This window comes from Aotus nancymaae, unplaced genomic scaffold (assembly GCF_030222135.1).
Source record: "Aotus nancymaae isolate 86718 unplaced genomic scaffold, 86718_ANA_hifiasm-v0.15.2.pri h1tg000099l, whole genome shotgun sequence".
Classification (NCBI taxonomy): domain Eukaryota; kingdom Metazoa; phylum Chordata; class Mammalia; order Primates; family Aotidae; genus Aotus; species Aotus nancymaae.
In genome coordinates this window covers 6,662,115-6,680,416 of record NW_026988514.1, presented here as the reverse complement: position 1 = coordinate 6,680,416, position 18,302 = coordinate 6,662,115, and the positions used below count along the sequence as shown (strand labels likewise).

General features: G+C 41.2%; 1 protein-coding gene across 9 annotated transcripts in view; it reads left to right on the top strand.

Annotated features, from left to right (window-relative positions):
* Window positions 1–16,700, top strand: part of LOC135271928 (WASH complex subunit 2-like) — a 127,116-nt gene extending 110,416 nt beyond the window's left edge. For 8 of the 9 annotated variants that reach the window (XM_064370051.1, XM_064370050.1, XM_064370045.1 and 5 more), the window contains 6 exons: window positions 2,089–2,124; window positions 4,549–4,600; window positions 5,692–5,811; window positions 9,947–10,101; window positions 14,180–14,339; window positions 15,710–16,152. In XM_064370051.1, the coding sequence (XP_064226121.1) occupies window positions 2,089–2,124; window positions 4,549–4,600; window positions 5,692–5,811; window positions 9,947–10,101; window positions 14,180–14,339; window positions 15,710–15,820 (634 nt within the window). In that variant the 3' untranslated portion in view covers window positions 15,821–16,152. Of the gene's footprint in view, window positions 1–2,088; window positions 2,125–4,548; window positions 4,601–5,691; window positions 5,812–9,946; window positions 10,102–14,179; window positions 14,340–15,709; window positions 16,153–16,217 lie in introns of those variants that run through there. The other variant, XM_064370048.1, reaches the window with a different exon arrangement.
* The last annotated feature ends 1,602 nt before the right edge of the window (window positions 16,701–18,302 follow it).

Below are 18,302 nucleotides of genomic sequence, written 5' to 3'. Positions count from 1 at the left end.
AAATGGATAGATTTTTAGACACATACATTCTCCTAAAAATAAACCAGGAAAAAGTCGAATCCCTGAATAGACCAGTAACAAGTTCTGAAATTGAGGCAGTAATTAATAGTCACCAAAAAAGCCCAGGAACAGATGGATTCACAGCTGAAAAATAGGGATGGCTGTGAGGCTTCTTTATGTGAAGAAAAGCATCCCAGAAGATTCTGATTTTCACCCCAACTCCATTATTCCAAACTTTGCTGCACATTGAAATTACCTGGGAAACTTAACAACAACTTTGATGCCCAAAGTCATCCCCAATGCTAATTTAAATTAAAATGTTTTATGTAGAAAATGAGGCAGTTATTAAAGCTCCTCAGGTGACTTTAATGTGCAGCAAAGTCTGAGAGCCGCTGCTTAATTTGAGTTTAGGACAAGAGACTGCTCCTATTTGGTAGGACCCTGGGCAAGTCAGTTTTAAGGTTTGTTTTCCTGATCTGTAAAATGAGTATTGGATTAAATGTGATTACACAGTCCCATATTTCTTGGTCCTTTCCAGCCTATAACTTCAAATTCTGTGATTTTAAAATGATTTCAGAGATGAAAACTACTTGAAGGACTATAGACATATGCATCTTAAGTGCTAATGTTACAGGCGTTTTAAAAAGTGCTAATATTGTATAGGTCTATTACTAAAATTGAGATTTGCCTTCCCTCAGTGATTTTGAGCCTCATTCTAGATGCTGAGGGCAAATGAAAGCACATAACTTACATAAGAGAACCTCTTGCTTTCTGTAGAACCTCTTGTTTTCTGATACACAGCATCAGTGGGTAACTTAGGAATACAGTTACATATATCTGAAGAGCTGTATCTGTTCATAAGTATTTCAGTTAAACTAATTGAAGGTACCTGCCATTCATATTACACTGTGTCATGTTACACTGCCTTGTTAGCACTGCTTATTTTAGGATCACTGTACTTATCATTGATTTCCTGTGTGCTAATATTTACTAATATATCTTTTAATAATTATGCAAAAGTGATTTCAAATAATTTTATTTGTTACAAATCACTTTCATTATATATTTTTAGGGAAATGATACAAATTGGGTGGGTAGGAGATAGTAAACTAAACTAAAATGCAGGGCCTAACATCTTTTTTTTGAAACAGAGTCTCACCCAGGCTGGAGTGCAATGTCATGATCTCAGCTCACTGCAACCTCCACCTCCTGGGTTCAAGCAATTCTCCTGTCTCAGCCTCCTGAGTAGCTGATATTACAGGCACCCACCACCATGCCCGGCTAATTTTTTTGTATTTTTAGTAGAGACAGTTTCACTATGTTGGCCAGGCTGGTCTCGAACTCGTGACCTCATGACCTGCCCACCTTGGCCTCGCAAAGTGCTAGGATTACAGGCATGAGCCACCTCACCCATCCCGGGCCTAACATCTTAAAAAAGAAACCACTACTGTATGGGTTAAATTTAAACATATGGGCATATAGACATAAATTGCACGAGGCTGAATGCGGTGACTCACGCCTGTAATCCCAGCACTTTGGGACGCTGAGGCAGGTGGATCACTTGAGGCCAGTAGTTTGAGACCAACCTGACCATCATGGCAAAATCCCTTCCCTACTAAAAATACAAAAATTAGCTGGGCATAGTGGTGCAAACCTGTAGTTCCAGCTACTTGGGAGGCTGAGGCATGAGAATTGCCTGTACCCAGGAGGGGGAGGTTGTGGTGAGCCAAGATTGCGCCACTGCGCTCCAGTCTGGGCAACAGAGAAAGACTCTGAGTCAAAAAATAAATAAATACATAAAATAAAGTGCATGGGATAAAAGGTTTTGTAGGGCATATAACAGGGAAATATGTTGTTATTTATATATTATAATCATCAACAGAAACATGTCCTCTAAGAGCATACTGCCTTGCATTTTGCTAAAAGCTAAGAAACGAAAGCAAGAAAGTGCCCTTATGGTACTGTTGTGAACTAGAAGATTTTAATTTCAGGGCCACTAGGAGAGTTTCCTCTGTACCCTTTTTAAAAAATGTCTTCAGGCCTAACAAATGATAACATCTATTGTGACGAATTTTTTTTCTTCCACAGTGTGACCTTAGCGATACATTATCATATCAAGCGAAGGTGAGCTTTTAAAAATCCTGTCTTGTTATTCTGGCTAATTACTTTGCAAGCTGTCAAGCTCAGCGTTAGGTCACAGCTCTAGATATCATAAGCTATATTGTGCCTACTAAAATATTGAAGCAAATTGTTTGTGTTTCTTTGACCCTTAAGCCTCTTTTGATTCTTAAATGACTGAGAGTCCTGAGTATGTTTTTATATTGATTATATTGGTATTCGCTGTGACAGAAATATAAAATTGAGATTTTTTTCAAAATCTGTTCTTAGTTTAGATTTCATAGCTTTACCACTGTTGATATCATGAGCTAGATAATGCTTTGTCCTGAGGACCGTCCTGTGCATTGCAGAAAGTTTAGTAGCATTGATGACCTTTACCAGTAGTAATCCATGACCCAGCTTGTGACAGCAAAAAATATTCCTGAGAACAATACTGTTAACATAAATCTTTTAATGAAGCAGTAACTCTTCTACAACAAAATCTTCAGTAAAAGTGTGTCATGTATTTATATTATTGAAAATCTCTAATGTTGGGCTTAACAGAAGATAGCTGGATTTTCTAGCTCACTTTTTTGCAAATTGCTTTAAAAAAGCAGTAAGATAACCTAGTCTTATGCAAATATGTAGTTGGTAAAAGGTGTATTTTTAAAGCTTTCAGACTGCTGTGGGTATTCTTTAATACACAATCAAAACTTCACAAGTGCTAGTTTCTTAAATGACAGTGGCATTTTACACATTAATTTATTCCATCAGCACTCATCGATCTTTCTTAAACAGTAAATGGATCTTTCCACCCATACTTGCATTTATAATATTATGCATTAATTATTTGGAAAATACTGGTTTATGTTTTATTGTATCAAAAAATCACTTTTTTAGTTTAACCACCAATCTTATTTTAAAACATTTTAAAATATTGAGAGGCTGTCAATATTTTATATTATAGTAGAAGGAACAAGTTTTTCAAAGTCCTCAGGAAAGCTTAAATTTTATCACTGGGAACAAATACTTTCCTTGTGACATGAGTGACCCATTTCCTCGTGAATGAGAGCACCCTCACTTCATTTATTTTTGAGAATGATAGTTGTACTTTTTTTTAGACCTTGTATCACTCTGTCACTCGGCTGGAATGGATTGGCATGATCTCAGCTCAAGGAGTCCTCTCACCTCAGGCTCCTGAGTAGCTGGGACCACAGGTGTGTGGCACCACACCTGGCTATTTTTTGTGTGTGTGTGACTTTGGTAGAGACAGGGTTTTGCCATGTTGCCCAGGCTGGTCTTGAACTCCTGAAGGAGTTTAGCTGCAGTGCTAACCTCCCAAAGTGCTGGGATTTTACAGGCATGAGCCACTGCGCTGACCCAGTTGTACTTTCAAATAAAACTGATGTTCTATGAAAAAAGTGATTGTTCAGTTCACAATTAAATCTTTTTTTTTTTAACACAACCATACTGCAGTCAACAGAAGTGCTTCTTGTTAACTTTCCACTTATTCAGAATACTAAAGAGAAATGTCAAGATTTAATAACACCATTTTTACTGCTTCATTAAAGACATTCTTAAGTAATTCAGGCTATCTTTTTTAAATGTAAGGGACAGTAAAGAATAGAATGCCTACTGGTGTAATTTTGTACGACTGCCTTGATTTATGCTGAGAAACCAACAGTTTTGCCCAATTTTGCTTTTATACAATTATGGCAAGTGTCTATGAAAAAGCAGGCAATATCTTTACAATTTTAAAAAATGTTTTCATTTTTCTTTTATCAGCTTTCTCAGGTTGAATTAGTATGGTTATCAGAACAGTGTTGACCTCTTAGGCCTTCTGGAAAAGGGTTCTTGGGGATCCCCAGAGGTCCATGGAGCATATTTGGTGAACCACTGGTTTATCACACAGGCACAATGTATTAAGTTTTACGAAGTTTAAAGTTCATCAAAGACTGGATTCCTTTAAAATAAAAAGGAAGATGAGTTTTTAATTCAAACTACTGAAAATAAATAAATACATCATGAGAGTGTACTAAAGAGAACTAAAGAGAAAGGAAGCTAGCAATCTGAATCACATTTACATTTATTAAAGTTCTAAGGAGTTTATTGCCACCACCACTGCTTTGTAAAATGTTCTCGTGTTTCAGTGTGTGGTTAGAAGAGTGAAAATATGTTTGGTTTATTGCCATTGCCTGTTAGGGAGGGTCCGTTCTTATAGGCAGTTCTGACTGGTTATCATATAAAAGACTTTCCAGTACAGGACATGATGTGCTGAGTAAGAAGAGGTCAGGAAAACCTCTGCAGGTCAGGATCCAGGAGAATAATTTGTAAAAACTGTTTGTTTTGGTGCAGTAAACACCAAAGCACATAGGAGGCATTCTTTTACAAAACAGATATTATACTAAGATACTAACAATTTTTGAAGTAACGCACATTCTTATTTTATAGAGATGCCGATAGATCTTTGGACATATTTGATGAAGCGTTACATCCATTTAAAGTAAGTGTCACCTTTTGTTGTTTTTTTTTGGGACGGAGTTTTGCTCTTGTCTAGGCTGGAGTGCAACGGTGCCATCTTGGCTTACTGCAGCCTCTACCTCCCAGGTTCAAGCAATTCTCCTGCGTCAGACTCCCAAGTAGCTGGGATTACAGGTGCCGGCCACCATGCCTGGCTAATTTTGTATTTTGGGCAGAGATGGGGTTTCACCATGTTGGACAGGCTGGTTTCAAATTCCTGACCTTGGCCTCCCAAAGTGCTAGGATTACAGGCATGAGCCACTGTGCCTGGCCCAGCAAGTGTCACTTTTGTTGAGGTTGTATTTTCATCAGAGACTTTTATCGGTTTCATGCCAAAGTCAAAGGCATCTTTCTTTAAGTCTCGATCCCCATTTCATGTTACATCTAGGCATCTTATTTCAAAAGTGTTATAAAAAGAACATGCTGGAATAAGATCTGATCTGCAGCTCTGTTTAATTAGTGGGCTAGTGTGAGTAAATATACTGTCCAAGTAACACAAAATCTATCTTTTGGAAAGATAATTGTCAATAGCATCAAGCAATATAAGAATATGTAAATACTTTTAACAGAAGCATTTTTATGAAGAGAGTTAAAAAAATTAAGTTTTAATCAATTTTACATGGTGTAAAAATTTAAAAATGCACTTCCTCAGGTACATAATAGCCACATGTGGCTAGTGATTATTGTATTTAACAGCATAGGCTTAGAGTCTCATGGTTACAGGCAACTATTTTCTCAAAATTTTATTGCAGAGCAGAATGGCAGATGGTCAGTAAGACATTAAAACCTAAGAGTAGCTTACATTTGGATAGAATCATGTGGGGGAAACAGCCAAAAAGAACAAACGTTTTCTGAGCTTAATAAGCTCATGCTATTTTTAAGTGAATGTTGGTGAGTATTAAATCATTACGGTATTTTAAGATCCTACTGCTCATATTATAAAAACTGAAAGACATCTCACCAGTCAAAATTATTGTAAGTGATACATGGGCACCAATGTGAACACTGCTGTCTTAAGAGCACTTCAGATTTTTTTTTCAATGGATACTTACATTGCATCCTTTCTTCTTTCAGCAAGAACAGCTTCCGGAGGACTACTTGAAGTATGATCCTGAATACAAAGTGATTTTCGGATTTGTTAGAGCTCTGTCTAAAGCTCTAAGGCTAACAGCTGAATTGGCAATCGTGAGTCTGGTAAGATATTTTCTTTTTATAAAGCATCGTTAGCAATTTGTCTTGTAAACAGGGTGGTATGGTCATGTTTTTAAATAACAGTAAGTTTCTGAAATTATCTCAGAATGTTAAGAGAAACTTACGAAAGCAAATATACACATTGAGTTGAATCATCGTTTTGGCTTAGAATGTCTCAATTGCTTTTCTAATTGCAGAACAATTGCTATTAAAGACAGCAGGACGGATTTCTGATTTCTCCCCCCACACTTCAGTGCACGCATGCATACACAGTGCACACACATCCAGGGCATGTGGAGGACTTGGAATGGGGAGTGGTAACAAAACCATCCAGTTGATGGGCAGGAATAGATGCCAGTATAGGTCTAAGCTGAGTCCCAGGCTATATCCCCAGGCAGTTCTGTTGCTTGCTGTGATTGCGAGCTGCTGCCCTAAATTCATTGTTCCTTGGATGATGAGTGTTAATCCACCCCTGCTGATCACCTGTGCCTGCTCATGAAGTTGCCCAGGAATGTGGTTCCAGTAGCACTTGGACACAGGCTTTGCCAGTTGGTCTACCAAGTCATAGCTGTGTCATTACATTGACATCATCCCTACAGAATTTTTTTGATGAAACTTATTTTAAATAATAAATTCTGTTCAAATTGTTAAAATTAGTCTTATTCCTCCCCACAGCAAACCTACAGAGTAAAGTCAACTTCATGGCCAGGAAGGAAAAAATACTTCGATCAGTACTTCTTTAGCATCTAGTTAGAGTCTAGGGGAGAAGGCTCCTGCTGTACACTTGAATCAAAGGCAATGGGCACTGGACCAAATACAGGCCTTCTAGAGGAGCTGCAAATCATTTGGAACTCTTGGCATGTGCTGGAGGGAAGCAGGAGTGGTGCTTCCAGATACAGGGAGATAGGTGATGTAGGAAGGAAAGCTGGATTGTAAAAGGGAGAGTTTTGTACATGGGATAAGCTCAGTGTGCCTTTGAGAGAGCAGAGTGGCAGAGTCTAGTCATCATTTGGATATACAGGGCTAGAGCATGAATCTGATGTAGAGCTACAGAATGAAGAGCAACAGTGGCTGTTTAAATACCAAGAAAGTGTGTAGAATGAAACTGGACAAGCCAGGCCTGGTGGTTTCATGCCTTTAGTCCTAGCTATTTGGGAGGCTGAGGTGAGGGAATTACTTTAGCCCAGCAGTTTAAGTCCAGCCTTGGCCAAAGGATGAGACCCTGTATTTTAAGAGAAGAAAAAGTAAGGCCAGGTACAGTATCTCATGCCTATAATCCCAGCATTTTGGGAGGCCAAGTTGAAAGAATTGCTCGACTGTGGGAGTTCAAGACCAGACTGGGCAGTAAAGTGAGACCCATTCCTACCAAAAAAAAAAAAAAAAAAATCAAGAAATTAGCTGGACATGGTAGCACATGCCTGTGGCCTCAGGTCCATGGTAGGCTGAAGCAGGAAGATCACTTGAGCCCAGGAGGTGGAGGCTGCAGTGACCTGTATTTATGCCACTGTACTCCAGCCTGGGCAACAGAGTGAGACCCTGTCTCAAAAACAGATAAAGCGGACAGCAGATGGGTCAGTAAGGTCTGTTATGATTTAAGGGACAAGCCCCCAGAAGAATGGCTACTAGAGTGGGAGGAGGAAAAGCAGAAGAGGATAATAAAAGGAGAAAGAATTCAAGATAGGAGAGGCTGTGGTCACAGTGCTGAATGCTGCCAAGCGGTGACTTAATTCGTGAACACTCACTGGATGCTGACTCTGTGCTGCTCTTCTAAGTGCTGGGGTAGAGGAGAGGACAGGTGGAACACAGTTCTTGTTTTTATGAGCTTATGTTCTAGGTGGATTGAAGTTAAGTATCTTTTTAGGTAGTATGAAACAGCAGAAAGAGAAAGCAGGATAAAGGGACACAGTGATTGGGGGCTATTTGAGGTAGAATGGTAAGAAGAGCCTCTCTAGAGAGCTGACTCCAACTAGATGTATGACGAGAAAGAGTGCTGACATTACAGGAAGCAGGATGACTGCCAAGACAGACAGAAACATGTTTCGTGTGTGTTTGAGGAACAAACAGCAAGGTGACCACCATGGTCAGAGTTAAGAATGAGGGAAACAGTAGAGATGAGGTACCACGGGCAGTGCCATAGCTCACGGGGCCTTTTGGCTTGCAGGCCATAGGAAGAAGTTAAGGTTTTGCTCCAGTTTGATGGGAAACTCGTAGATTTTAGGCAGGGGAGTGCCACGCTCTAAATGAAGAGGCTATGCTGGCTGCTTTGGGGACAGTAGGCCATAGCTGGGAGGCAGACTGGAGGCAGTGAAGAGCGTTAAGAAATCTCTAGGGTAGTACAGGTGAGCATTGACAGACTGTGGTTCACCATGAAACGAGGCAGACTACCAGTGAAGGTAGACGTAACAGGCATTGCACACGGATTGGAGCAGGGGAAGTGAAATGCAGGTGTTTGGCCCCAGCATCTAGGCAAATGGAAATGTATGAGGAGCTCCAGTTTGTCAGTGTGAAGGCACCAGAAATAAGAACCTATTGGCAAAACGAACCTTGGGAGAGTCATGTCAGGGCAGGCAGCGTAGGTGAAGGAGAGTTGGAAGATGAACTGGCATGAGGTTATGGTGTTGTGCGCACCAGTGAGAGGACATAGTTGGAGAGGAGTGAGGCGTGGAATGGGGACAAAGGAAACACCATTTGGGAGAAGTCTCTGGTAGAGAGGAAGAAAATCTTCAGAAAGAGGTGACTGTGGGAAGAGTATTCTGCAAAAGTGAGATGGGGTCAACTGCGCTGAGGGAAGAGTTGACATCAGTGGGAATAAAGAGTTTTTCTCAAACTCACCTAGAAGGGCTTGTGGCATGGATGAGTGTCAGCAGCTCAGCAGCTCAGCAGGAAAGGGGATGGGAAGTTGAAGCCTTGCCATGTTTCAGTGCTCTCTGAATCCTATGCAGTTGAACCCAGGGAGGGAGATTCATTCTTGAAATACTTGAGAGCGCAGTTTGGGAGAAAGGGAGCAGAATCTTTGAAACGTGTCATGTTCAATAGCCATTTGTTTTTGAAAACATACTTGAGTTTGGCAGCTCAGATCTGGCAGTGTTTTCCAATTGGATAACCTGCATACAAGAAATAAACTCACCTGTTTTTAAAAAATAAATAAATAAAGTTTCATCCATTTGTTAAGATGTAAAGAGTTCAAGTAGCTCACAGACATACTGTTCCGCAGAGCACCCTCTGAGGTAACAACACCTCACAGCTCACCTTTAATCTTTACTCAGCTGTTCACTTTGCCCAATTCTTTGTGGGACCGATGTTTGATAGATGTAAAGTAATTCATGAAATTGTCTCACAAACTGCTGGGCAGCAGGTTTAGAGGAATCCCAGGGATACTGAGATTGGCAGCTTTTTCCACTTTAAAACCAACAGACTTGTTTAAGTTGCACATGATGTAAGACATAATAAATTTGTATGAAGTGATCACGAAGATGTGAAAAATAGGGGCTGTGGGAAGGACTCTCCTTTGTACATGTGTGTTTCTTATCAAGTGAGCAATTGCATATGTGGAAAGTTTTACAACCCCACAGACTTGCGTCCGCCATGCTGCTCTGCACAGCAGCCACTGGGAGGCTCTCTTGACCAGCAGTTTTTCAAGCTAGTGCCCCAGAAGGGTGAGTTTTTGTGATAAGGAGGTTAATATTTGCTATCACATAGGTTTTACATATTCAAGTTTGACATACTTGTAAAATTCCCATCTGCCTACTAGCTAGATGTGAGATATTATATGTGATAGGCACTTGAGGATATATTGAACAACTTTAATCCACACTGAGCATGTGTGTGTGTGCTCTCTCTTATGAGTGTGAAGGTGACAACACTGCCTCTTTCTATGATGCCCTTGGCTGAGACGTACAGTCATTCTTGTGACCAAAATTGGGCTGTAAATTTCTATGGGCAGAGTAAGTAGCAGAAGTATCTGACCTATGATTGTGATATGGCCGCTTGCCTGGCCTGATCAAGTCTCTGTAGAACGTAAGAATAAAAGGCACTTACTTTCTGGTCAAGACCACAAGGAATCTGTCATTCATAAGAGTTCTTATCACAGCACTTAAACGGAGCTAAATCAAAGGCCAGTGTTTGCTATGTTTTGCAGATTTACATCGAAAGACTACTGAGTTACGTTTGTATCGACATTTGTCCAACCAACTGGAGGAGGATTGTCATGGGAGCCGTTCTTATTGCCGCCAAGGCTTGGAATGATGAAGCTGTGTGGAATGAGAACTTTGACAGTGTTGCAGTTGAAGAAATGTGAGTTTGTATGGTTTTTGTGAACTTTCTTTCCTTTCTTTCTTTCTTTCTTTTTTTTTTTTTTTAAGATGGAGTTTCATTGTTGTTGTCCAGGCTGTGGTGCAGTGGCATGATCTCGGCTCACTGCAACCTCCGCCTCCCAGATTCAAGCGGTTCAACCTCCCGAGTAGCTGGGATTACAGGCATCCACCACCACATCCAGCTAATTTTTTGTATTTCTAGTAGAGACGGGGTCTCACCATGTTGGCCAGGCTGGTCTCAAACTCCTGGCCTCAGGTGATCCACCTGCCTTGCTTGGCCTCCCAAAGTGCTGGGATTACAGGCATGAGCAACTATGCCCAGCTGTCTTTGTGAACTTTCTAATCATTTCTCAATACTTTTTGGTCCCGTAAACTTAACACTTTAAGAACTATTTTTAAAGTTTACATTGTACTGATAATGGAAATGGGCATAAACATCACATTTTAGAACAACTGTTCATATTTTCATTGCTCATTGGTAGGTCTTGGTAAATTGTTATTGTAATAATCTGCTCATAAATTGAAAAATATTTTTCTGTGGATATTTTTGGCAAACATTTTACCAGTGTACTACCAGAAAATAATAGTACAGTAAATATCCTTATGGCTTTTTACAAGCTGTCTGCAAGTTCCAGTCTCTCTGTAAGGAGCACATGTCTGGCCTTTGAAATAATTGTTTGGCCATTGACAGGTCTGGGGCCTGTGGACTGGGGAAAATGTGTAGCTTCACCCTTTTGCTGGTGTTCTCCCTGCTTTTATCTGAAGATCTGTTTTATAGAAACCTTGAGATACAGAATAGCCACAGATCCCTGTGCCCCTGTCCGCTCCCTCTTCAGAGTGTCGCATCATTGGGCTGATGAGTTAGAAGTTCCAGTGTTCCCCTCAGGCAGTCTGAGAAACATTGCTGGAGCATCACCCAATGCTCGCCACACTCAGGAGGTTCCCAGGGCACTCGTGCCACCACAGCAGCATTTGCGGGGGTGGGGGGGGCAAGTTATCCATGAGAGTGCAAGAAATCTTGCTGAGTCATGGGGTTGGCACCAACATGACACTGAAAGAAGAGCTTCATGGGTCTTTCTTCCACTCTGGCCTCCTGAGTGCTGTAAAGGGAAGGGCCTTGGAGCTAGTTGGCAGGGTGAGCCAGGGAGGCATTTCCAGCAGAGGCTCTCACAGTGTCCACTAGACAGAGAGAATGGCTTTGTGGGTGACACTTAGAAAAATCTGAAAAAAACACCTCTTGATGACATTCAGCAGCATATGAAGATCAAGATTATGACAGGCACCGGCAAGAGGTTTTGGCTTTTTGGTTTTCTTTTTTTTCACATTTGCCTATTACTCCAGATAAGACTGTCATTCAGAATGTCTGCAGTCACAGAGGTGGAGCCTGATGGCTGAATAGAAATCTGTGCCAATTGTGCTCCCCATAGGAATAACAAATTTAGCAACTGTCTAAATAAAAAAGCACCTTCATAAGAACTAGAAATCAGGTAAGTGATCGTAGTACTTGGGTTTAACTTCATATCACTGAAAGAGGCACTGAACAGTGTAGAAAAGACGGTCTTGAATTGCCGATGCCACCCTGTGAACCTGTGGCAAGGAGAGAGGCTACATGCTTGGGGCAGGGAGAGCACAGCAGCTGTGGGACTCATCCTGAACTCAGTGCTCCCTTGTCATAGCAGAAAGCACAACAAGGCTGAACTCACCCAATGCCCACCCACCGAAAAAAAAAAACATTTAGACTAGCCCCAGCCATAGGGGAGTTGTTCATCCCAGTGGATGGAACTTGAGTTGTGAAAGCCTGGCTGCTGTGGGATAAAATATTCTGGGGTCCTTAATAAACCTGAAAGCCTGTCTAGGTCACAAGGACTGCAACTCTTAGGCAAGTTCTAGTGCCGTGCTGCGCTTGGAACCAGTGTGTCAGGAGGGGCATGTGACCCTGGGAGACAGCAGCTGGGGCAGCTAGGGAGTGTTTGCTCACCCCTCCTTCAACCCTTGACAGTGCAGCTCACAGCTCTGACAAAGACTTCTTTTGTCGGCTTGAGGGGAGGAAAGAGGACTTTGTCTTGCAACTCGGATACTAGCTCAGCTACAGTGGGAGAGGGCACTGGTCAGAGTCACGAAACCCCCATTTGAGGTCCCAGCTTTGGGATAGCATCTCTAGACAAACTCTGGGCCAGAAGGGAACCTGCTAGGACTCAGTAATGGCAGGATTCATCTCTTTCTGATGAAAGAGCCCTTGGGCCCTGAAGCATCATCAGTGATGACCAGGTAGTACATGCCATGGGCCTGGAGTGAGACAGAGATGTGCTGGGTCAGCTGCGGTGGCTCCAAGGAGAGACTCCCTCTGCTTGATAAATGCTGAGGGAAGAGTAAAGAGGAGTTTCCTTGAGCTTAGATACCAGCTCAGCTGCAGTCAGAGGAGCACCAGGTGAGCTGTAGGAGTCCACGATTCAGGCCTTGGCTCTTGGATGGCATCTCTGGACCTACCCTGGTCCAGAGGGGAGCCCACAGCCCTGAAGAATGAGTTCCAGGGAAGGCTGCACTCACAAGCTGATTAATACCTCGGGGTATTATTAAGTGAACATCCGTGGGGTATTATTAAGTGAACATCTGTGGTGACCTGGCACTAAGCTCCATGGGACTGCAATGATGTGCGTGGGGACTGGCTACTCTGCCTAGGGAAAAAGGAAGGAAGAGCGGGAAGGGATTTGCCTGGTGGATTCAGTGCCAGCTCAGCCATGGTAGAACAGAACACTAGGTAGATGTCTAAGGTTTACGACTCCAGCCTAGGCTCCCAGGCAGCACCTTTGAACCCATCCAGGTGTTATACCCAAGTGAGTCAAGGAATGAGCCACACTCTGAGGTTGAATTATGAGTCCTTTCTTTTAGCCAGTGACCAAGAGGTGGCTAACACCCAAAATTCTCTCGGCCCTCAAGAAAGAGTTAAGGGGTTTCTTATACCCTAGTTTGAAAAGGGAGGGGGGAACCTAGCTGAAGCAATTTTTTCACAGAAGCAGAGTAAGCAAAAAAGTTAAAAGATAAACTGGTACATGAGAAATAAAACAGTACCAGGTGCGAGGGCTAGAGCTGTCATAAAAAGACATCCAGTTTATACATATGGGGGCTCTGGGTACTCAACAGCAACTGCATTCCCAGGCTCTGCTGGAACTGCTTAATTCAGGCCCTTATCAGCAGATGCACTCCGGGATGTGCCCAGTGTCATCCTGCCCCAGCTACATACTGCATTTACTTACTTAATGAGGGGAATAAGTAAAATGAAGACACGAAGGTGGAGTCTGTCTGGCTCAAGAAGCTAACATGAAGCCTGAACAGCTCTCAGCTAAGAAAGAGAGAGTCGGTTTAAGCCAACGACAAGCAGGTTATCACATAGGGACCAGGGCAACTTACTGCACTTAAGGGAAGGACAGAAGCCTGGCTAGCTTCACTACCTGCTAATTGTAGAGCCCCGGGGCCTTGAGTGACATAAGTGGCAGCAGGTAGATGTTACAGTGGGCCTTGTGCAGTCACAATGCTGTGCTGACTTCAGACCTGGTGCCGTCTGGACAGACCTAGTGCTGTTCCAGAGGTCGTGGCCACAGGGGTGCTTGTATCGCTCCTCTCCCAGCTCCAGGCAGCCTAGCACAGAGAGACAGACTTCATTTGTGGGAAAGTAAGGGAAGAAGGGAGCCTGTCTGCTAATACAGAGATTTCCTCCAGGTCTTATCCGAGACCACCAACGTGGTACCTCCACAAGTCTGCAAAAACAATGACATTCTTCACAGAAATAGAAAATCAAGTGTATTAACACACTTTTTATATCCATGTTTTTTTCCAATACAAGTTTTTTCTATTTTCAAAGAGAGCTGGGAAAGTTGCATGCTTTCTTGTATTTCTTTGATCGAAAGCGTTCTGTCCAGTGTGAGTTATTTCATGCGTTCTAATAAACTAGAGCACGGGATGGCTTTACCACATTTCTTACATGAGAATAATGTTTTTGAAGCTGGCCCGGTGAACTAACGTGGTCCTGTGTTGGTTTTGTTGTGTTTCTCCTTCCCCAGGAATGAGTTGGAAAGGCAGTTCTTGAAGCTAATTGATTATAATATCCAAGTTCCTGGCAGCATTTACAGCAAATACTACTTTGATCTTTGCACTTTGGCACAGGACCACGTGGATTTGCCTCTTCAGCTCCTTGACAGAGAAAGAACACGGAAGCCGGAGGTAAGACTATGAAGTTACTAAGTGGATTTGCAGTCGGCAGTGCCAACGTCTGTGACTAAGTCATATTAAGTTATGATTAGAAAAATGGGAAGCTTCAGCCCAGTGCAGTGGCTCATGCCTGTAATCCCAGCACTTTGGGAGGCTGAGGTGAGTGGATCACGTGAGGTCAGAAGTTCGAGGCTAGGCTGACCAACATGAAGAAATACTGTCTCTACTAAAAATACAAAATTAGCTGGGTGTGGTGATGCATGCCTGTAAGCCCAGTTACTCTGGAGGCTAAGGCAGGAGAATTGCTTGAACCCTAAAGGCGGAGGTTGCAGTGAGCCAAGATCACGCTACTGAACTCCGGCCTGAGCAACAGAGTGAGACTCCGCCTGAAAAAAATATATATGTTTTAATCAAGTTTAATTCATTCTCAATGGTTTGCTTTTGAACGTTTGCCCTTTCAGATAATCATACAGAAGTGATTTCTTGCCATTTTATTCCTAATGATGTCTATGATTAGACATCATTATATAATGGACTTACCACTCTTGACTATTTTTTATTACTCAATTTGCAAATTTATGTCATTTTCTACTGTGTATACTACAGTGCAGTCAGTCCCATGCGTGTGTTAGACAAACCATTAGTGCCTAAGCCGAGAGACCTGCACTTAGACTGCATGAGGTGTGTGTGTCTCAAGTATTGGATGCAGGAAGTACATGGGATTTTACTGGAAATGATAACTTTTATAACTTTCATGGGACTAAGTAATATTTATGGTTTGTGACTTTTGGTAATTACACAGTAAAATTACAGCTGACAAGGTTGAACATTTAAAATAGGCATGCTCTGTAGTACCCTGGAAGTATTTTAAAATAATACTTTTTTACCATAATTAATGTGCAAGTGAAGTCGTGCCTTTTGATGCTTTAGTCATTAGACTTCATTGACATTCCAATCCAATCCAGCACATGCCTGCCTCATTAAAATTTGCTTTGAGTATATAATTACTACAAATTGGGTAGAATTTGAATAGATTAATAAACTAACTTTTTGCAAAAGTTTGTGTTCATTACATTTAAGGAACAAGTGCACAGGTAACAGATGATACTGCTGTTAGAAGCCTGTCACAATACAGTGACATCTTTGGGAAGCTAATTTTTAAGTAACTTAATAAAACAAGCCCCCCTTTGCTCCAGCAATCTAATTCTAGCCCTGAGATTACCTTAGTGAGTTGACAGAAGTTGGCAGTGTCAACCTCAGCCTAAGTAGCTGTAACTGAACTACCTAAAGAAGTCTGCATGTGTGGCTTACTATCAGTGGTGACTGTTAAAAAGTTGGAACCCTTTTTAAAATTGTACCTCTTTTCTGTTTGACATTCTTAGGCTTTTTCAAGAATGGGAAAAGACGGAGACGTAGATAGTGCTGCCAAGAACAGGTCTTTGGGTGCTGATGATTTAACTAATCTTCAGTGCGCTAAAGCCGTCCTCTCCTAAAGGAAGAAATGAGGGGTAATGTAACATCTGAACCCCTCATCTAAAAAGACAGGAAAATACCACCTCTCCTGCTACAGAACTAGAAAACTTCATATTTTCAAAAGAAGAAACACCTCAATTCAAGTTAACTCAAGGACAACTAAGACCTTGTCAGGGCAACAACACACTCTTACACTCTTCTGTCTGTTTTAATGTAAACACAGTTACAGGTGCCACTCCAAAGTGATGGCTCCTTCTGCCTATGCACAGAGACTTCTTTAGTGTGTGGGCTGATAGCTGTGAATTATGTAAGGCTTTTAAAATAATAAAAGCTTTTTAAATGTTAAAGATAACTTTTCTGTTTCTTTCCTATTTTTTTCTCCCAATATTGCTGCACATGCATTTGGAATCAATGCAGTATTCCTATTAAAACATGGGACTCAGCTGGGCATCATGGCTCAAGCCTGTAATCCCAGCACTTTGGGAGGCTGAGATGGGCAGATCACGAGGTCAAGAGATGAAGACTATCCTGGCCAGCATGGTAAAACCCTGTCTCTACTAAAAATACAAAAATTAGCTGGGTGTGGTGGCAGGTGCCTGTAGTCCTAGCTACTCAGGAGGCTGAGGCAGGAGAATCGCTTAAATCAGGAAGACAGAGGTTGCAGTGATTCAAGATCATGCCACTTCATTCCAGCCTGGACAGAGGGAGACTTTCTCTGAAAAAAAAAAACGTGGGACTCTAACAACTCCCAAAGCCAGTAGGAGCAGATGCAGCATTGTCAGGGATTGAAGGGCTCTTCCTTCCTACTCTCACTTGATATGTCTTAAAGCATTTTTGTAAGTTGCCTTAACCATTCACAAGTTGGTTTAATTCATGCCATTAAACTTGGTTTAATATTTGTTTCTGTTTTTGCTTAAGCTCTTTTCAATTTTAAGATCATTTATTACACTTAAAATCACTCTCTGGCCATAATACTTAGTAACATAGTGCATTAGATGGCATCTTTGAATAGTTGATTATTGTGTCTGAGAGGAAAAACACATTAGAACATAAAATTAAATATGCCAAAGAGAAAGGATTTCCAGGAATACCGTAGAATTAGAACAAGGGTGTTGGAGGTTTTCAAACAGTTACACAGAAAAAGTAAGTACAGAAAGTAGAGTTAAAGTTTCTCTATACAGAGGGTGACTTAAGCTTACATTTTAATTAAAAATCACTGGCTTTTTTTAGAACTAATCTAGCCACTCATTTTCAGTGATTCTCACTAAATCCTGGTAATATTGGTATACTCTTATCCATTTTAATTTTTCATTTTAAAAAAATTCCTTAGAATTTAAGGTAAAATCTTCAACTTAACATCTTATCTTGATAAACTGCAGACTAGAATCAATGATCTGATGTAACTTAGAAGAAAAAGTCAGTGATGAATCCTTATTTATAAGATGGTTTGCACCTTATTAATATGACATTAACTAGAAGTTGTGACATATATGAGTGGTCAAATATTTAAAAACCAGTTTGGCAAAGGGACATTGGACATAAATCCTTGACTTCAAGAGTAAGGGCTGGTGCAGTGGCTCATGCCTGTAATCCCAGCACTTTCAGAGGCTGAAACAGGCAGATCACTTGAACCCAGCAGTTCAAGACCAGCCTGGCCAACATGGCAAAACCTCTTCTCTACTAAAAACACAAAAATTAGCTGAGCATGGTGGCAGTTGCCTATGGTCCTAGCTCCTTGGGAGACTGAGGCACGAGAATCACTCCAGCCTGGGAAGCAGAGGTTGCAGTGAGGTGTGATCATGCCTGCACTTCAGCCTAGGTGACAAAAATAGAGTAAATCAGTAGAATAGGGACCAGTAATATCGTTCTTTCCTTTGGCTTAAATTCCAGAAGGCAATATAGTCATTTTGATAAATGAAAAATGAGGTCAAGTTAGAATAAGAATATAAATGTCACTGAAAGTGGGTAGGTTCTCTGACATCTGTTACGGGGCATGGAAACTAAGTCGGTAGTAGGTGATAACTGTGGCAGATTTCATACCTGGGAAAGATTAGTTCTCTAACATAAGACTGTGAAAAAGATTGACAACCAAAGCTCAAATTTACTTTCATTTTTAGGATTATTTTAACGTTTGTAATATAGACACCAGTGAAATTTTAACTCCGGTATAATGTGAACTAAAACGTTTACATCTTCATTACAAGGAAAAGACAAAGATCTGAAGTATAGATTTGAAGCAAGTGAAATGGCCATTTTTGTAGCATAAAAGCGGTTGCCTATTGACGGTTCTATATAGTTTATTCTGAGGTGAACTATGTAATGTTAAAGCTCAACGTTTCTAGGGAAATTTTATCCTGGTATTTTATTCACATGTTCTCTTTATGTAACCTAGATGCCCATACATTACTGAAATCCAGCAACACTGTCTGATTTTATTGCAACTCAAAGTTCATTTTTTTGATGTAGTTTTCCCACATTTCTAAATACACTATTCCTTGGTTT